The sequence below is a fragment of the Eucyclogobius newberryi genome, unplaced genomic scaffold, assembly GCF_026437365.1.
Source record: "Eucyclogobius newberryi isolate DKJ021-1_F unplaced genomic scaffold, fEucNew1.0.hap1 SCAF_12, whole genome shotgun sequence".
NCBI lineage: Eukaryota > Metazoa > Chordata > Actinopteri > Gobiiformes > Gobiidae > Eucyclogobius > Eucyclogobius newberryi.
Genome location: NW_027315746.1, coordinates 12586393 through 12605019, shown reverse-complemented (window position 1 = coordinate 12605019; position 18627 = coordinate 12586393). Strand labels below are relative to the sequence as shown.

The window sequence follows — 18627 nt, the reverse complement described above, 5'->3', positions numbered from 1 at the left end:
ACTAAACATGGGCCGGCCTCCTGCTGGTGCCAGAGTCAGGACTAAACATGGACCGGCCTCCTGCTGGTGCCCAGAGTCAGGACTAAACATGGACCAGCCTCCTGCTGGTGCCAGAGTCAGGACTAAACATGGACCGGCCTCCTGCTGGTGCCAGAGTCAGGACTAAACATGGACCGGCCTCCTGCTGGTGCCAGAGTCAGGACTAAATATGGGCCGGCCTCCTGCTGGTGCCAGAGTCAGGACTAAACATGGACCGGCCTCCTGCTGGTGCCCAGAGTCAGGACTAAACAAGTACCGGCCTCCTGCTGGTGCCAGAGTCAGGACTAAACATGGACCGGCCTCCTGCTGGTGCCCAGAGTCAGGACTAAACATGGACCAGCCTCCTGCTGGTGCCAGAGTCAGGACTAAACATGGACCGGCCTCCTGCTGGTGCCAGAGTCAGGACTAAACATGGACCGGCCTTCTGCTGGTGCCCAGAGTCAGGACTAAACATGGACCGGCCTCCTGCTAGTGCCAGAGTCAGGACTAAACATGTACCGGCCTCCTGCTGGTGCCAGAGTCAGGACTAAAAATGGGCCGGCCTCCTGCTGGTGCCAGAGTCAGGACTAAACATGGACCGGCCTCCTGCTGGTGCCAGTCAGGACAAAACATGGGACGGCCTCCTGCTGGTGCCAGAGTCAGGACTAAACATGGGCCGGCCTCCTGCTGGTGCCAGAGTCAGGACTAAACATGGACCGGCCTCCTGCTGGTGCCCAGAGTCAGGACTAAACATGGACCAGCCTCCTGCTGGTGCCAGAGTCAGTACTAAACATGGACCGGCCTCCTGCTGGTGCCAGAGTCAGGACTAAACATGGACCGGCCTCCTGCTGGTGCCAGAGTCAGGACTAAATATGGGCCGGCCTCCTGCTGGTGCCAGAGTCAGGACTAAACATGGACCGGCCTCCTGCTGGTGCCCAGAGTCAGGACTAAACATGGACGGGCCTCCTGCTGGTGCCAGAGTCAGGACTAAACAAGGACCGGCCTCCTGCTGGTGCCAGAGTCAGGACTAAACATGGACCGGCCTCCTGCTGGTGCCCAGAGTCAGGACTAAACATGGACCAGCCTCCTGCTGGTGCCAGAGTCAGGACTAAACATGGACCGGCCTCCTGCTGGTGCCAGAGTCAGGACTAAACATGGACCGGCCTCCTGCTGGTGCCCAGAGTCAGGACCAAACATGGACCGGCCTCCTGCTGGTGCTAGAGTCAGGACTAAACATAGACCGGACTCCTGCTGGTGCCAGAGTCAGAACTAAACATGGACCGGCCTCCTGCTGGTGCCAGAGTCAGGACTAAACATAGACCGGCCTCCTGCTGGTGCCAGAGTCAGGACTAAACATGGGCCGGCCTCCTGCTGGTGCCAGAGTCAGGACTAAACATGTACCGGCCTCCTGCTGGTGCCAGAGTCAGGAATAAACATGGGCCGGCCTCCTGCTGGTGCCAGAGTCAGGACTAAACATGGACCGACCTCCTGCTGGTGCCAGAGTCAGGACTAAACATGGACCGGCCTCCTGCTGGTGCCAGAGTCAGGACTAAACATGGACCGACCTCCTGCTGGTGCCAGAGTCAGGACTAAACATGGACCGGCCTCCTGCTGGTGCCAGAGTCAGGACTAAACATGGGGCATCAGTTTTATGTTGCTAAAACCTTCCTGAAGATGTGAGACAGGTTCTACTCTGACAATGTTCAAATCTACACTAAACTGTTTTGTTTAGCTGTGCATATGACTGATTTTATTTGCTCTTTTACGTCTTTATCTGTTTTGTGATTTTAGTGCATGTTTCCTGTTGTGTGAAGCACTTGCCTTGAATTGCCTTGTGTACAAATCATGCTCTACAAATAAACTTGTCTTGCCTAAAAAAGGAGCTGATTAGCCCCCAGCAAGCTTTAAAACTTGGATTAATTTATTCTATGTTTTTCAATGCAATGCATGGTTTTGTTGCAGCAACAGCAACAAAAAAGAACAGAGGAAACAACACAGACTATGATCCTTGTTCCATTTCTGTGCATTTAACTGTTTTGTAGCACTTTTCTTTGGAATATGGCAGTAACTATTTGTACCAAAGTCTTGTCAAGGCTTTTAAAAGGAAAAGACAGCATATTTACATTCATGTTAACCTATTCCACATATCACAATAAATATTATGCCAGGAAAATGCAAATGAATATTGTATTGTACTGTATATTGATGTGGATATCGTTACATCCCTCCCAGTGACAGAGGCACAGTATTTCCTCACTTTACGATGATGTCACATCTATAGTTGGCACTCCTGGGATTGTCTGACACCAAAAGAGGCTGGCCTGTTTCTCTGAGGGAACAAACGAGCACACGGAGCGCTCAGAGACAGAGAGGAGACTCCAGGAGTGCCAGGGTCATGGAAACGCCACCGCATACTGGGTATTTCGAGAACCTCCAGAGATGGAGCATTTCTCTACAGGGACAGAGGTGGCAGCAGAGAGCGTAGAGGCCCAAACAAACACATAATCACAGGCCCATCAGATCGATCAAGGAGAACAAGACGGATCTGTGGAGAGGCGAGCTCACTCAGACTAAGAATGCAGGTTTTTAAAGGTATTGTTTTTTTGAGCAATAGATACATTTAATGCCATACTGTGGAAACAAATGGAGACAAAGTTACATGACTTTAAGGTTATTGGGACATAAAACTCCTGCAATGGAAACAGTAGCAGGAAAGAAAATCAATCAGGAGGAAATATATGTCATAGAATGAAACAAATGTCAAGGACTGGGCCCAAATAACAAATGCAATGAATTAAAACATGTTACATACTCATTGGTGTGGGTGGCCAGACTTGCCAGCTCCTGATTGGATGATTTTGCTTCACTTCTGTCTTATTGATGTGTCACGTTTTCTTGGTTTGTATTTTCTAATTTATAATAAATAAATGACACACAGGACCCGATCTTCAAGGCAAAATTGCAAGATGAGGAAAAAAAATACAATTCCTGGAAATATTAAATGTATACACTGTGAATCCTGTCCAATGTTTATAGAGACACAGGCACACAGCTCCATTGTATTCGGAGTAGTGCTGTTATTATGATTATGATGTATTTTGAGGACACATAAGAGATCAAAAAGATGCTTTGGTAGTACAGATATTTTGCACAGCGCCTGCTCTTGCTCTTCAAACAGCTCAGGGCTCATTTGGTGAATACCGTATTCACAGGGTTCCTCTGAAGTGACCAGTCGCTCTCATCTCTGCAACATGAAATGAATGTGCAGTGGGCCAGAACACGGAGCTATTAGCGTCCATCAGCCTCTTTTAGCCTGTTTTATGTGGCATTGGCGCTGCTCAGTAAATCATGGTTTTATTTGTCTGCATGGGTGCACAATTTCTACTACTGAGTGAGTGTAGTGAGTATTCGAAAGTTACCTAAACAGAAAAGGGTAAAATAGGAGAGACAGCATTGAGGTTCAGTTACTGCTAAAAATATTATGATTAAAAGTCTAGTTTTTGGTAAATCAATAACTGTGATTATTCAAGTCACAATACATTGTAAGAACTAAAACATAATGATTGTGATGATTTCAAAAGCAAAAATGTGTCATGTAAATACTCTCTATGTCACATTGGCTTTACTTTATCATTCAGGAAGTTTGGTTTGTCATTACAATCAAAAGGTCAATCTATAAAATACCGGTAAGTGTAAGGACTAAAAAAACAAGTATAATTGTGAGCATTTCTGAAGCAAAAAAAGTAATTTAAAGTGCTTATGTTGTTTGATCACGGAGTAATTGAAAATGTGTGATGTTTCTGTTGACAATAATCGTTACATTAAAATGTAATATTGTGACATCTGTAGGTATAAATGTGACATATATTTATCAAACAACGCAATGTCATGCTATAGTTCAAGTACCGAGTCGGTGTAATCTCTCATTTGTCCAGTTGTGGAAAAAGTTTCGACAGTAGTCATGAGGACAATGTTTTCAAAATCGAAACGTTTCCACTGCCAATGAACATGGATGAATACCTCAGAAAGTGTTTTTACCATTGACCACTCCTGTAGGAATAACATCCCAGTTAACTGTAACATTGCGTTATTCAATACACATTTAATGTCACATTTATAAGGAACGTCAGAATATCACATTTTAGTATTGCAATTATTGTAAGACAAAACATCACAATTTAAAAAAATCACAATCACTGACAATTGACAAAACAAGAGTTAAATCCTTACTTTAGAGTTCTACAACATTATGTGCAGTTTTCAGTCTTACTCAAGTAAAAGCAGTACTATATACTCATTCGCATATGCATGAATCTTGAGCAGGAATGAATAGCAAGCCTCATAGATCATGATGAAAACTCTTGCCTATGCAAATTATGAATGCTCAAAATTATGAGTGGTCAGCAATTAGGGGCCATTGAAGGATCAAACCATAAATGTGTTGTAAAGACACACGTTTGTTCTTGTCTTGTCTACACTGTATGTTCTTTCTTATTTCTTTCAATATGTAAAAAAAAAACGAATAAAACCTACACTTTTGCAACAGCTTATTGCAGCAGCTTAACCATCCAACCTCATGGTGCAAAGTCAGCAACAACACAACGCGTGGAAGCTGCTAAAAGTCCACTCGATGCTTGTTCTCAAAACTTTGACGCGCTTTCTACTGTTCACCGTTGCTTCATTGTACCTTTGTGTTGTCCATCGGAAGTCCTCTTCTTGGCCCCGGAGTCCTGCCTGCTCAGCACCTCGGACAGCGACGTGCGCGAGCTCTGACGCCCGCCCTGGACGGAGACGTGGAACCGCGCGCCCCGCTTCTTGGCTCGGTCGGACTCGGGCGCGGACCGGCTCCTCTCCGGGTCGTGGTCCTCCGGCTGCGTTCCCACTTTCACCAGCGCGTTCCTCGTCCTCGCGAACGCAGACGTCACCGAGCCCATCGCCCGGAACGAGAAAGAACTCAAACAACAACTAAACGTGCCATTGTTGCGCCAAACAGAGAAGTTGCGGCCATATTCTGCGCGATTTTAGTGGGAAAAACGACGTGAAAAGAAACGAAACAGCGGGGAAAGTCGCGGGCTGCAACTTAATTTCACCGACGCAACCTTTACGCGAGCAATAAAAAGAATGACAGCCTATAATTATTATTTGGAGCGGTATTATTTCCATGTCCCTCGCCGTTTCCTGGTGCCCAAACGTCAGATGGAGAAAGTTGCTCAGGCACCGTCCCCCCCGGGGGCAGAGGCTCAAAACAAACCACTTTAATTATCCCTTTATGTAAATTAGTCTACATGACATCATATGGTAAAGGAAAAATGCACAAAAATCTTGAAATTAAGTCGGTGAAATATTCTGCAGATTAGATTGTTACTAATGATAAATAACTAAATTATCTTTGAAGCGCAAATGGAAAATCAAATGGAAAAAAAATGAAAAAAAGCTTGTCGTCGTCAGGCTATCAATCAATGCTGATCAATCACCGTTAGAGGGCAGTCACACATACTCATTCACAAAGCTGTACTAGTGGTCTAAATGAGGCTAGTCAAGTAAGAGTAAAAAAGTATTTGGTGAAAGTACAGGTAAAAGTAACTGTCTGGACATAACATTTGAGGTTAATATGATTGGTAGAAAAAACATAAGACAATAATGCACAAAATCTGGAATGATCAAAGGAAAGAAAACGAAAATGAGAACAATGAGATCATATCAGGAGGAGGGCCGCATGGAAACAAATGTTTTTGTCACTTGTAGACTTTCAATGGGAAACCAAAGCCCATCTCTGGCTTCACATGCAGCGCAATCTGTGATGTTGTTTACTGTAATCAGTGTCAGGATCGTGACATTCTCTCCATCCAACCATTTTGCACTAAAATGTGAAAATGTGAGGGGTTAGTGTAAAAATAATGACTGTGAAAATGGGCAGGTGACATAAGCTTGCACTTTTTTCATTATTTTTTCATTATTTTTGTATGATTTGTTTCTAACTGTATAAGAAAATAAACAAATGCAATTTAAAAATCACTAATTGTGTATGTGCTGCACTGAAAAGGGAAAAAAACAACAACTTTGATTTACAATTCCTTTTTCTTTTTCTCCGAACAACCATTATCTGATCTAAAACTCTATTCTTTAGTTCTAAAAAGTTGAATGAACAAAATCTTATGTGTTTGAACTCATAATAGCAGATTGGATGGAGACTGTTAGCATGCTATTAGTAATCAATAGTACATTTGAGTAGGTTTTTCTTGAAAAGTTAACTCAATAAAAGGAAAACAAATCAAAATCACCAAACAGTGGCCACAGTTTAAAGTTACATTCATAATTTTATTTCTGCAACCGTGCAATCTGACGTCATTCTGCATTCACAAGTTCTATGTGTCCATGCTGTTCAAAAACCAACTCAAAATATATGACAAAGAAAGATTTTTTTTTTGCAGACACTTTCTATTGCAGGCTGTTCTGTCGCCAGTATGTCTAAAAACATGACACTTTTCAATACTTTTAGCGGAGAGGAACGGTAATCTAACGGGTTCAGTGGATCGTTACGAAGAAAAGGCACTTTGAGAAGCTGCTGTAGCATTTGCTGGCTTGTGAAATAGCTTTTTCTTATTGCCTTGTGGTTGTTTGAGAAGACAAAAAAAAGGAAAATCACTCAAAGTCGTCGTGGTTCTGAGTGGATTCATTGATCACCTGAAAAACACAGAAAAGTGTGAAAATGTGTTAAAGAAAGTCCAAAATCTGTGAATGAAATGTAGAAATAAACTTGTACCTGTCCATTCCTGGTCTCAATAGTCTTGATAAGAACCTTCTTGGTGGTGGTGCTTTCAACATGAGGCATGGATTCAGTCATAGCTTCTGGAGTTATAAATAATAATAATAATCATGTAATTTTGGAAAACATGTTACAAAAGTATGATCGTCTTACCCCTCAAATTTAGGGCTGAAAAGTTTGGCAGAGGAGTAGAAATTCTGCAGGAGGAAATAAATGTTAAAAGTTACAATAATTCAAGTATTAAAAATAAAAGGAATTAAACAGAAATAAATAGCAGCAACTTTTGTAAAGCAAAACATTCATACTTGTGCATGTTTGTGCTTTTGCAGAATAATATAACATGTTTCATCCAGTAATCTGCATCGTAAATTAAAGGTTTATCCAAAAAAAGACTATAAACTAAATGTACAATATTGTAATAAAAAAACAACACAATAAATAATAAAAAAGCAGCATGAAACACTTACGTCACCTTATGTTTGTATTGACATTCAATTCTGATTTATTCAACTGTGTACAGCTTAAACCTTATTGTATTACAGAATTATAACAAAAGGTCCCTTATTAGTGCAAAGAAAAGGTTCCCACTTTAAATATTGACCCCCAAAAATGAATGTTCCTCTAGCATTTATTGAACAAAAGTCAGTATAGTAATTATTGTGACAGGCCGACTTTTAACTTTTATTGTTGTCTTGTGAGATGTAAAGTGAGAAACAAATAAAATATTATTATTAATATTATTTTATTATTATTATTATTAATATTATTATTTGTATTTATTACTTTTTCATTTATTATTATTTTATTACATTTTATTATTATTATTATTATTATTATTATTATTATTATTTTTTAATTATTGATATTATTTTTATCATATTGTATTTTTATTTTGTATTATATTATATTATATTATATTATATTTTATTTTATTCCATTTTATTTTATTTCATTTCATTTCATTTCATTTTTTTTTATCATTGAACCCTTCTCACCTGCTCTCCTCGCCCTCCAGCAGCTTCCTGTAGGTGGCGATCTCGATGTCCAGGGCCATCTTGACGTTGAGCAGGTCCTGGTATTCGCGGAGGTGACGTGCCATCTCGTCCTTCATGTTGTGGATGTCCTCTTCCAGGCGCGCCACGGCGTCCTGGTAACCGCTGCTCTCTATGGAGAACGTCTCCTCCATCTCTCGCATCTGACGCTCCAAGGACTCATTCTGGTGTTACAGAGCAAAGGGACAGAAACAGTGACTCATATCCAAACAGCACCTGTCATAATCCCTCCTGGAGCTTATGACATATGATGACATTTACTAAAACATCCCAAGGGTTCACTAAAAAAAACGACTTTAATGACATAATTAGCACAGATTTGGACCTTAAATGTCCTGAATATTTTATACAGGCCTTGATCTATATCACAACTAGTTCCCCTGAAAATATTATGGAAAGAACTTGTATTTTATGTCAAAAATTAGAGTAAAAGTTAAAATTTTAAATGTATTACTCTAACTGTGGTATTGAATGTATCATGGAACGTAAAGGACAAACAAAATTTCTCCTGTATTTTTGGTTCACTAAATATTATAAAAAGCTTGTGTAACCACTCCCACTTCATCTGCCTCCAAGTCGAGCTGCAACTGACAATTACTTCATTAGACTGGTCAGTAATTACTAATATTCAAACATTTGTAAACAGAAAATATTTACGAATAATGAGTATTATTGATAAATGACTCATGGTTTATTCTTTTTATGACCATTTTATTTACTAGTGCCACTGTTTTTGTTATAAAAAGGTGTGTTGGGACGTGTTTTACAGTGTGTGTGGTCCATATAATGATGCATGTGAAATGATGAATATATTGGTTTATTATTAAAGATAGAAAAGTATATTATGTGGTTAGTTTGACACATGTACATATATTTTGGTCGCATCAGTAGATTTTACGCTTAACATTTCTTTGTATCCATTTTCATTGCAATAAAGCCATTATTTTTGTTTGTTTGTTTGTTTGTGTTGTTAAGGCTTGGACAGTGAAATACGACCCATCATACACTATAACAAGCTGTTGTAATACATTTGAATACTCACAGTCCCTTTGAGTGCGTCCACTTCGCAGGTGAGGACTTGCACCTGACGTCTGTAATCGTTGGCCTCCTGTTTGACCACTCTGAGGGCCTCGTTATTTCGGGCGGCGGCCTCAGTCAGGTCAGCAAACTTCAGCAACAACAAAAAGTAAACATTTTATAAGGTCTGTTCAGAGAATAACGAAAGCTAATATTAACCCTAAATGCAATTTTACACTCCTTAAAAAACATTATCATTCATCTATATTTTTTTCTTTTTTGGCCATTAAAAAGCAGTACCAATTTCTGCTTTTTCTTCTATGGTTGTTGTTGTTGTTGTTGTTGTTGTTGTTGTTGTTTTATGGCGGTTGGCATCCAAGCGTTGCATTTAGACTTCATTCTTCAGTTCAAAGCCCACGAGTTCAAAGAGCATGAGATCCTCCTCCCCATCTTCTTCTTCTTTGGTATTTTGTCTTCTCCACTTCCTGTCACCCTTCTTCTTCTTCTTCTTCTTCTTCTTCTTCTTCTTCTTCTTCTTCTTCTTCTTCTTCTTCTTCTTCTTCTTCTTCTTCTTCTTCTTCTTCTTCTTCTTCTTCTTCTTCTTCTTCTTCTTCTTCTTCTTCTTCTTCTTCTTCTTCTTCTTCTTCTTCTTCTTCTTCTTCTTCTTCTTCTTCTTCTTCTTCTTCTTCTTCTTCTTCTTCTTCTTCTTCTTCTTCTTCTTCTTCTTCTTCTTCTTCTTCTTCTTCCTTGAACAGGAGATCAGCGACGCCTCTACCTCCATTCCTTTACTCTGATTACTCTGATTCTCCAAAAGTAGACTTCCTTTACTCTGACTCCATCCAGAGCGTTTAGCATGTTTTCTATTTCTGCCCAATCAGTTCCAAAGAATCTTCCTGCAGCTTTAGCAATGATCCTGATCCTTTCAGTTCTTTAGAGTTTGAGCAGCAGTTGATCAAATCCACCATAAAGACTCTTCCTATCCACAACCAAGGTGTCCTCAGTACTCCTGGAACCTTCACACTTGGAACCTTCACTCCTGGAACCTTCACACTTGGAACCTTCACTCCTGGAACCTTCGCACTTGGAACCTTCACTCCTGGAACCTTCACACTTGGAACCTTCACTCCTAGAACCTTCACACTTGGAACCTTCACTCCTGGAACCTTCACACTTGGAACCTTCACACTTGGAACCTTCACTCCTGGAACCTTCACACTTGGAACCTTCACACTTGGAACCTTCATACTTGGAACCTTCACACTTGGAGCCTTCACACTTGGAACCTTCACACTTGGAACCTTCACACTTGGAGCCTTCACACCTGGAACCTTCACACTTGGAACCTTCACTCCTGGAACCTTCACACTTGGAACCTTCACTCCTGGAACCTTCACACTTGGAACCTTCACTCCTGGAACCTTCACACTTGGAGCCTTCACACTTGGAACCTTCACACTTGGAACCTTCACTCTTGGAACCTTCACTCTTGGAACCTTCACACTTGGAGCCTTCACTCTTGGAACCTTCACTCTTGGAACCTTCACTCTTGGAACCTTCACACTTGGAGCCTTCACTCTTGGAACCTTCACTCTTGGAACCTTCACTCTTGGAACCTTCACTCTTGGAACCTTCACACTTGGAACCTTCACACTTGGAACCTTCACTCCTGGAACCTTCACACTTGGAACCTTCACACTTGGAACCTTCACACTTGGAACCTTCACACTTGGAGCCTTCACACTTGGAACCTTCACACTTGGAACCTTCACACTTGGAGCCTTCACACCTCGAACCTTCACACTTGGAACCTTCACTCCTGGAACCTTCACACTTGGAACCTTCACTCCTGGAACCTTCACACTTGGAACCTTCACTCCTGGAACCTTCACACTTGGAACCTTCACACTTGGAACCTTCACACTTGGAACCTTCACACTTGGAACCTTCACACTTGGAACCTTCACTCTTGGAACCTTCACTCTTGGAACCTTCACACTTGGAGCCTTCACTCTTGGAACCTTCACTCTTGGAACCTTCACTCTTGGAACCTTCACTCTTGGAACCTTCACTCCTGGAACCTTCACACTTGGAACCTTCACTCCTGGAACCTTCACACTTGGAACCTTCACACTTGGAACCTTCACTCCTGGAACCTTCTCACTTGGAACCTTCACACTTGGAACCTTCACACTTGGAACCTTCACACTTGGAGCCTTCACACTTGGAACCTTCACACTTGGAACCTTCACACTTGGAGCCTTCACACCTGGAACCTTCACACTTGGAACCTTCACTCCTGGAACCTTCACACTTGGAACCTTCACTCCTGGAACCTTCACACTTGGAACCTTCACTCCTGGAACCTTCACACTTGGAGCCTTCACACTTGGAACCTTCACACTTGGAACCTTCACTCTTGGAACCTTCACTCTTGGAATCTTCACACTTGGAGCCTTCACTCTTGGAACCTTCACTCTTGGAACCTTCACTCTTGGAACCTTCACACTTGGAGCCTTCACTCTTGGAACCTTCACTCTTGGAACCTTCACTCTTGGAACCTTCACTCTTGGAACCTTCACACTTGGAACCTTCACACTTGGAACCTTCACTCCTGGAACCTTCACACTTGGAACCTTCACACTTGGAACCTTCACACTTGGAACCTTCACACTTGGAACCTTCACACTTGGAGCCTTCACACTTGGAACCTTCACACTTGGAACCTTCACACTTGGAGCCTTCACACCTGGAACCTTCACACTTGGAACCTTCACTCCTGGAACCTTCACACTTGGAACCTTCACTCCTGGAACCTTCACACTTGGAACCTTCACTCCTGGAACCTTCACACTTGGAACCTTCACTCCTAGAACCTTCACACTTGGAACCTTCACACTTGGAACCTTCACACTTGGAGCCTTCACACTTGGAACCTTCACACTTGGAACCTTCACTCTTGGAACCTTCACTCTTGGAACCTTCACACTTGGAGCCTTCACTCTGGGAACCTTCACTCTTGGAACCTTCACTCTTGGAACCTTCACACTTGGAGCCTTCACTCTTGGAACCTTCACTCTTGGAACCTTCACTCTTGGAACCTTCACACTTGGAACCTTCACTCTTGGAACCTTCACTCTTCACTCGCCTAGCGTCCACTACCTTCGCTCCAGTTAAATTCTCCTTCACCTCATCCACAGTCACCATCGTAGGGACGCCTGTGATAACTCCTCTGACCGTGTTTCTTTCAGCGTCTGAAACGAGAATGTTCTTTCCACCCAGACTTTTCAATCACAATTGCTTTCCTTCGCTGAGCCGCGTCTTTGCACACAACCAGCACCGAGTCATCTCTACGGACTCTCGCATCCTTGATCTCTCCCACATCCTTGATCTCTCCCTCAGAAAGCAAAATTTGTTTCGGCCCAATACAGATTCCGGTTGAAACTAAGACCACTGTGTGCTGTCTGCGTCTACTTAGCAAATAGTTAGCATGCAAGTTGTTGTTAGCAGTGACGTGATAGCAATACTCTAGCCTTTAACAGTTGTAAAACACACGCATAAACTCATTACGGTGAATAGTTAGATTGCTAGGAATGCGCTAACAAAGTGAGTTATAATTTGTGTGATCGTTTTTTACGCACTTGAGGCCAAAATATTGCCGAGATCGAAACTGAACCTATCATAGCAAATGCATCACCTTGGATTTGTACCACTCCTCGGACTCGTGGAGGTTTTTGGAGGCCAGAGTCTCGTACTGCAGCCGCACGTCCCTCAGCGCCGCCGTCAGGTCCGGCTTGGCCATCTCCATGTCCACCTGCACGTGCTGCTGCTGCTGCTGGATCTGACTCTGGAACTCCAGCATTTCCTGTAAACCGTAACCGAAAACACACCCCAATCAAAACATGGGCGGAAATTAAACAGTGAACTTATGTGATTTTAAAGTCTTTCATTTCTCTAATTTCATGATGCATATCCACCTCCACCCCAGCACCATATTTACATTCTAATTTTCACTCTGGTTTTTATTTCCACCACCGTCTGTGTCCTGCATCGCCCGTCGTTCCCTGCCAGGGTCTAAGCACCGAACCTAATACATTTATAAAAATACATCATCATTCTAAGTCATATCTCATTCCAACACATATCTTCTTCATTCGAGTCTCTCCAGGTGTAAATCTAAGCTAAAAAAAAAAAAAAAAAGGGTAGTCATCTGGATCATCTGGTTTTAAAGATCAAGAGGTTTTAGTGACACTTAGAGTTTGCTTCATTGTTTGCACCGTTAATTGTATTGTATAATGAATTTACAGTATACTTTATGTTGCCTTAATTTGTAGTTGAAAAACCTTTGTTCACCTTGAGTTTTGTAAAGGGCTTAATGGATTGATGAATTTATCCAGGGTTAAATAAGTCGGTGTAAACCCTTATTGTCATTATAAAGTGAGGCTAAATTGAAAAAACACATAGGCTTTGTTTATGGTAGTAATAGAAAAAATTGTAGTGGTATTACAAGTAGTAGAATAAATATTTGTACAGTAGGTGTAGTAGTAGTAGTAGTAGTAGTAGTAGTAGTAGTAGTAGTAGTAGTAGTAGTAGTAGTAGTAGTAGTAGTAGTAGTAGTAGTAGTAGTAGTAGTAGTGGAAGTATCCTGGCAGTATGAAAGTCAAAGGCATTAATAAAAAGAGACCTTGATGGTTTGGCAGTGATTCATAGCCTGGTCTCACACAGGATTAGTCTGGAGCCGTGTTTTCACAATAGCTCGTGTTGGCCACAGGAAGCTCACCTCGTCGTGCAGCTTTTTGAGGAAGTTGATTTCATCTTGAAGCGACTCCACTTTCCGCTCCAGGTCCAGTCGGGCCAGAGCCGCGTTGTCCACATCCTGAACACAGTTTAATAAAGGGAACACAAAGCTATTATTGATTATGCCTGCTTATTACTGTTTACATGCTGTACAGGTAATAAAAAGTCACATGTACCAAGTAAATAACGAAAGCTTATGTTCATTCATAGGTTAGAATCTTTTGGCTCTAGAACTACACTCATTATTTTTAATTATTATTATTATTATTATTTTTAAATAGACTTGATGGCAGAATGCGTTTGTTTAGATATCGACTAATTCTACCCTTTAAGGTTTTGTTTTAGCAAGAAAATACATCTAAAATATTGTGCCATTGAATAAGTTTATTGTTTGAATGATTATTTTTAAAGATGGGTCAAACATAAATATACTGAAGGTTCCAGAGTATGGTTGGTATACATTTAATTATCCTTTATTTATTTCATTACTGTGTTTTATTGCAAAAAAGTCTTGGTTTGTTGGAGTGACCTGCTTGAATATCTATGGAAAATGTAAGTCCGTTTGTGGGACATTCCGGGCATCTCCATGGAGAAAAGAAGGTTTCAGACCCTCTAACAGAAAACTACACAGTGCACCTTTGATTAAAATATAATGTTATGGTTTATGGCATGTGACTAATATCAAACCCTGTTTTATTAATATTTGAAAATGTGTTCTGCCCTTGTGACTGTATTGTTGGCAGCTTGTGCACAAAGCAGTGAATGAAAACGCTTTACTGGACCCTAATGCCACAGACAAAGTGAGCCATTGAGCAGGGTTTCCCAAAGCCTAGAGCTGTCGGTCTAAATGACTGGATACAGACGGCAGGCCCTGTATTGTTGTGCTCTGCCACTGGGTGGGCAGCAGGGGCTTCCTTCCTGCCATTCACACTGAAACAGATGGAGAGAACGTCCTTATCGGGTTTGGAAAAACTAGGTCTATGTCTATGTTTGTAATACTATTGTCAAAAGTATTACTGGTACTAACATGGCCAACTTGTTCTTAAGTCATGCGTCACAAAGGCTTTTAAAATTGTTCTCTAGACTCCAGAGTGCCTTGGATTTTGGAGACTGAGAATATTCAACACACGTTTTGGTTGTACATTTACACCTCAAAAGCTGTTTTCTCTTTCTTTCTTTCTGTCATTTGTTGCCAATTGTTGTTTATCTAATTTTTATTTTTTTAATTGACCTTTATTTAACCCATTGAGATTTGGAAACTCTTTTTCAGCAGAGTACATGCTGCAGGAGGCTTGTTGTGCATATTTTAGATGTAGGGGAAACAGAAAGGCCTCATGCACCCAGGAGTCAAACCAAGGACCTTCTTACTGTGAGGCGGCAGCCCTCACACCCTTGTGTCCTCCAAAGTTTGAAATTAAAGGTACAGGTGCACTATGTAAGTTTTCTGGGGAAGGTTCTGCCACTGGCTGGTCTCCAAAGAGATGATATTGCTGGAATTCCACAGTATGGAATTAATATGATCTCCAAGCAGGTGCCAAATGTCTAAAGGTTGAGTTCCAGGTCAGATCTGTGGTGAGACGACCCCGCTCAAAAGAATAATGTGGCAGAAAACAATGACTGTCTCTCATGTCAGGACCCATTGAAGCTTCAGGCATGACTCATAATCTACTTGTCCATAAAGTGTGGTGATAGACCCTCTCTGACAGCACCGCCACAGAAGACGTTTCCCTGCCAATGTCCCTTCTAGAGGCGCAGACAGTGGATCACATGGTGGCGTGTGTTCCCGCTCCGATAACCATATTTGGTCCACAGTGTTACACCAGGACCCAGCTCATTCTGTGTGACCGGTCAGACTTGAACAGATCTGGTCTCAGTGCAAGCCTGATTTAACTCATGAACCTCAAACTTGGCCTTTTGTGCCGAAGCCAGGGCAGCTCAGTTCTGCTCCAACGCGGTTTTGGGCCGTGCAAAGTTCTGTTCTGGTTGTGTCATCAAAAAGTGCATTCCTGTCTCTACAGCTCATGAACTGCAATTAGATTAACTCCCTTTGAGGCACAGCGTGGGATGAGTTCAAGTTAACAGACAGATACAACCCCACATTAACTCATCTTTACAAAGCACTCTTCCCAAAATAAAAAAAATACAAATTGAAGTCAGTCCGAGCACTTTGCATATCTCAGGCATCACAAGCCTCATCTTGAAGTAATAAATGTGTTGTTTTTTGTGTTATTTACCAGTTTTCCTTTTGTATTTGTGACACATTCTATATATTGTATCAACCTTAAACGCCTCACAGTAAGAAGGTCCTGGGTTTGACTTCTGGTTACATGAGGCCTTTCTGTTTGAGGTTTTCCCTACATCTAAAATATGTATATAACAGGCCTCCTTCTGCAGCATGTACTCTGCTGAAAAAGAGTTTCCAGATCTCAGTGGGTTAAATAAAGGTCAATGAAAAAATAATAATAGATAAACAACAATTGGCAACAAATGACAAAAAGAAAGAAAGAAAGAAAGAAAGAAAGGGCTGGGCAATTAATTTAATTTTAATCGCGATCAAAATTCAGTCATGTCTTATCGTCAGTGATATGGCTGTTTTTGTGAAATCGGGAGGTTGTGGTGTGTTGGTGCATTATACCTGTCTGAAGCTGTGCATGTTGGTGCATTATACCTGTCTGAAGCTGTGCATGTTGGTGCATTATACCTGTCTGAAGCTGTGCATGTTGGTGCATTATACCTGTCTGAAGCTGTGCATGTTGGTGCATTATACCTGTCTGAAGCTGTGCATGTTGGTGCATTATACCTGTCTGAAGCTGTGCATGTTGGTGCATTATACCTGTCTGAAGCTGTGCATGTTGGTGCATTATACCTGTCTGAAGCTGTGCATGTTGGTGCATTATACCTGTCTGAAGCTGTGCATGTTGGTGCATTATACCTGTCTGAAGCTGTGCATGTTGGTGCATTATACCTGTCTGAAGCTGTGCATGTTGGTGCATTATACCTGTCTGAAGCTGTGCATGTTGGTGCATTATACCTGTCTGAAGCTGTGCATGTTGGTGCATTATACCTGTCTGAAGCTGTGCATGTTGGTGCATTATACCTGTCTGAAGCTGTGCATGTTGGTGCATTATACCTGTCTGAAGCTGTGCATGTTGGTGCATTATACCTGTCTGAAGCTGTGCATGTTGGTGCATTATACCTGTCTGAAGCTGTGCATGTTGGTGCATTATACCTGTCTGAAGCTGTGCATGTTGGTGCATTATACCTGTCTGAAGCTGTGCATGTTGGTGCATTATACCTGTCTGAAGCTGTGCATGTTGGTGCATTATACCTGTCTGAAGCTGTGCATGTTGGTGCATTATACCTGTCTGAAGCTGTGCATGTTGGTGCATTATACCTGTCTGAAGCTGTGCATGTTGGTGCATTATACCTGTCTGAAGCTGTGCATGTTGGTGCATTATACCTGTCTGAAGCTGTGCATGTTGGTGCATTATACCTGTCTGAAGCTGTGCATGTTGGTGCATTATACCTGTCTGAAGCTGTGCATGTTGGTGCATTATACCTGTCTGAAGCTGTGCATGTTGGTGCATTATACCTGTCTGAAGCTGTGCATGTTGGTGCATTATACCTGTCTGAAGCTGTGCATGTTGGCTTCAGCCTCCTCACGCTGCGCAATTTCATCCTGCAACCTGCAACCACAGCAAAACGATGAGCTGATGTCAAAGCCTGATCCAAACCCTGATCAACCACATCCACGTGCACACGGTACTTATACGTATTAATCTTCTTACAACAACACCTCTCGTCTTATTACGCAATTACGCCACACAATTAACATAATAAGAGAAAAGTGCCACGCCCCCCCTACTTCTCTCCCAGCCGGTCGGTGTCGTCCGCCAGGTTGTCCCGGTGCACCTCCACGCGGGCCTTCTCGTTCGTCAGCTGGTCCACCTGACGCCGCAGCTCCCTCATCTCCTCCTCGTACAGATCCCCGACCCGGGACGTGCCCTTGCCCCGCAGCTGCTCCAGCTCCGCCAGCAGGATCTTGTTCTGCTGCTCCAAGAAGCGCACTTTGTCGATGTAGTTGGCGAAGCGGTCGTTCAGGGACTGCATCTGCGCCTTCTCGTTCGTGCGCGTCGTCATGAACTCGGAGTTGATGGCGTCGGACAGGGAGAAGTCCAGGTGGTCGGAGCCGAGCCGCGCCGTGTGCGCGCTGCCGCCGCTGCTCCGGAGCCGCTGCGTCTTGGATGCGTACGCGGCCGGAGCGGAGGAGAGACCGAAGGAGACGCGCGAGGAGCGGACGGGACTGGAGTACTGGCGGCTGGTGTAGGTCGTCCGGGCCGTGGTTCTGTCCCCGCCGAACATTTTTCTGTAGGAAGAACGCGGAGCGCCTGTGGTGGATCTGTAGGACATGTTTGGAGGGTTGTTTCTCTATGCGTCACTGTGGAGCTATGCGTCCTTGTCCCAACAGCGTCCGCAGAGTGCGCCTGGAAGGGCGTTTCCTCGCGCCTTACGCCTTTATACTGTGGCCCCTCATGCGAACAGAGCCGGAGGGACGTGAGTGGCACCTCGGGAGTCCAATAACACGCGGGGTGTTGGGTCGGTGGGAAAGCAGTGGATGTCTTTGCAAGGGGGAGAATAAATGCACACAATTGAAATAAAAGTTAGATATGTAGCCTATGAGCTTTTGGAGTGCAGGGAGTTTGGTAAACTATAACTGTATAAAGTATAAATGATTAGTAATAGCACAGTAGCTCATACTGTGTGTGTAATACTTCCATAATTCCATACAGCAAATACAAATTACATTCTGTCAACTGGACAAAAGTGGACCGCTCATCCAAGTTGCTTTCTCAGTTCCTCGGAAGGAAATTAAGAAAATACTTGGATGTGTGGTGAATTAAATGTTTTACATGTTTTTACTTCAAAGTCAAATTTTCTGTCTCAATATATGCAGCAATTTTAATATGGATCCGACATTAA

General features: G+C 42.6%; 2 protein-coding genes across 2 annotated transcripts in view; both read right to left on the bottom strand.

The window, feature by feature from the left end:
* pde1cb (phosphodiesterase 1C, calmodulin-dependent b) overlaps positions 1–4954 on the bottom strand; it is a 273057-nt gene extending 268103 nt beyond the window's left edge. The window contains exon 1 of the mRNA XM_072440854.1: positions 4706–4954. Within this exon, the coding sequence (XP_072296955.1) occupies positions 4706–4952 (247 nt within the window). The 5' untranslated portion in view covers positions 4953–4954. The remainder of the gene's footprint in view (positions 1–4705) is intronic.
* A 1361-nt stretch (positions 4955–6315) lies between these two features.
* On the bottom strand, positions 6316–18078 carry LOC140356112 (vimentin-like). Its single transcript, XM_072440861.1, has 9 exons — positions 17513–18078; positions 17273–17333; positions 13631–13726; positions 12548–12715; positions 8879–9004; positions 7780–8000; positions 6938–6981; positions 6782–6867; positions 6316–6702 (listed from the first exon to the last, which is right to left on the bottom strand). Exons 1-9 carry the CDS (start codon positions 18055–18057, stop codon positions 6661–6663), a joined length of 1389 nt encoding a protein of 462 aa, XP_072296962.1. The 5' UTR covers positions 18058–18078; the 3' UTR covers positions 6316–6660.
* Between the last annotated feature and the right edge of the window lie 549 nt (positions 18079–18627).

Excerpts from the sequence above, each read along its gene's own strand:
- LOC140356112 (XM_072440861.1), bottom strand. The coding sequence starts at position 18,057 with ATGTCCTACAGATCCACCACAGGCGCTCCGCGTTCTTCCTACAGAAAA. Across the intron at positions 17,334-17,512 it reads ACCGACCGGCTGGGAGAGAA|GTTGCAGGATGAAATTGCGC; the intron begins GTAGGGGGGGCG and ends CTGTGGTTGCAG. Across the intron at positions 9,005-12,547 it reads AGGAGTGGTACAAATCCAAG|TTTGCTGACCTGACTGAGGC; the intron begins GTGATGCATTTG and ends TTGTTGCTGAAG.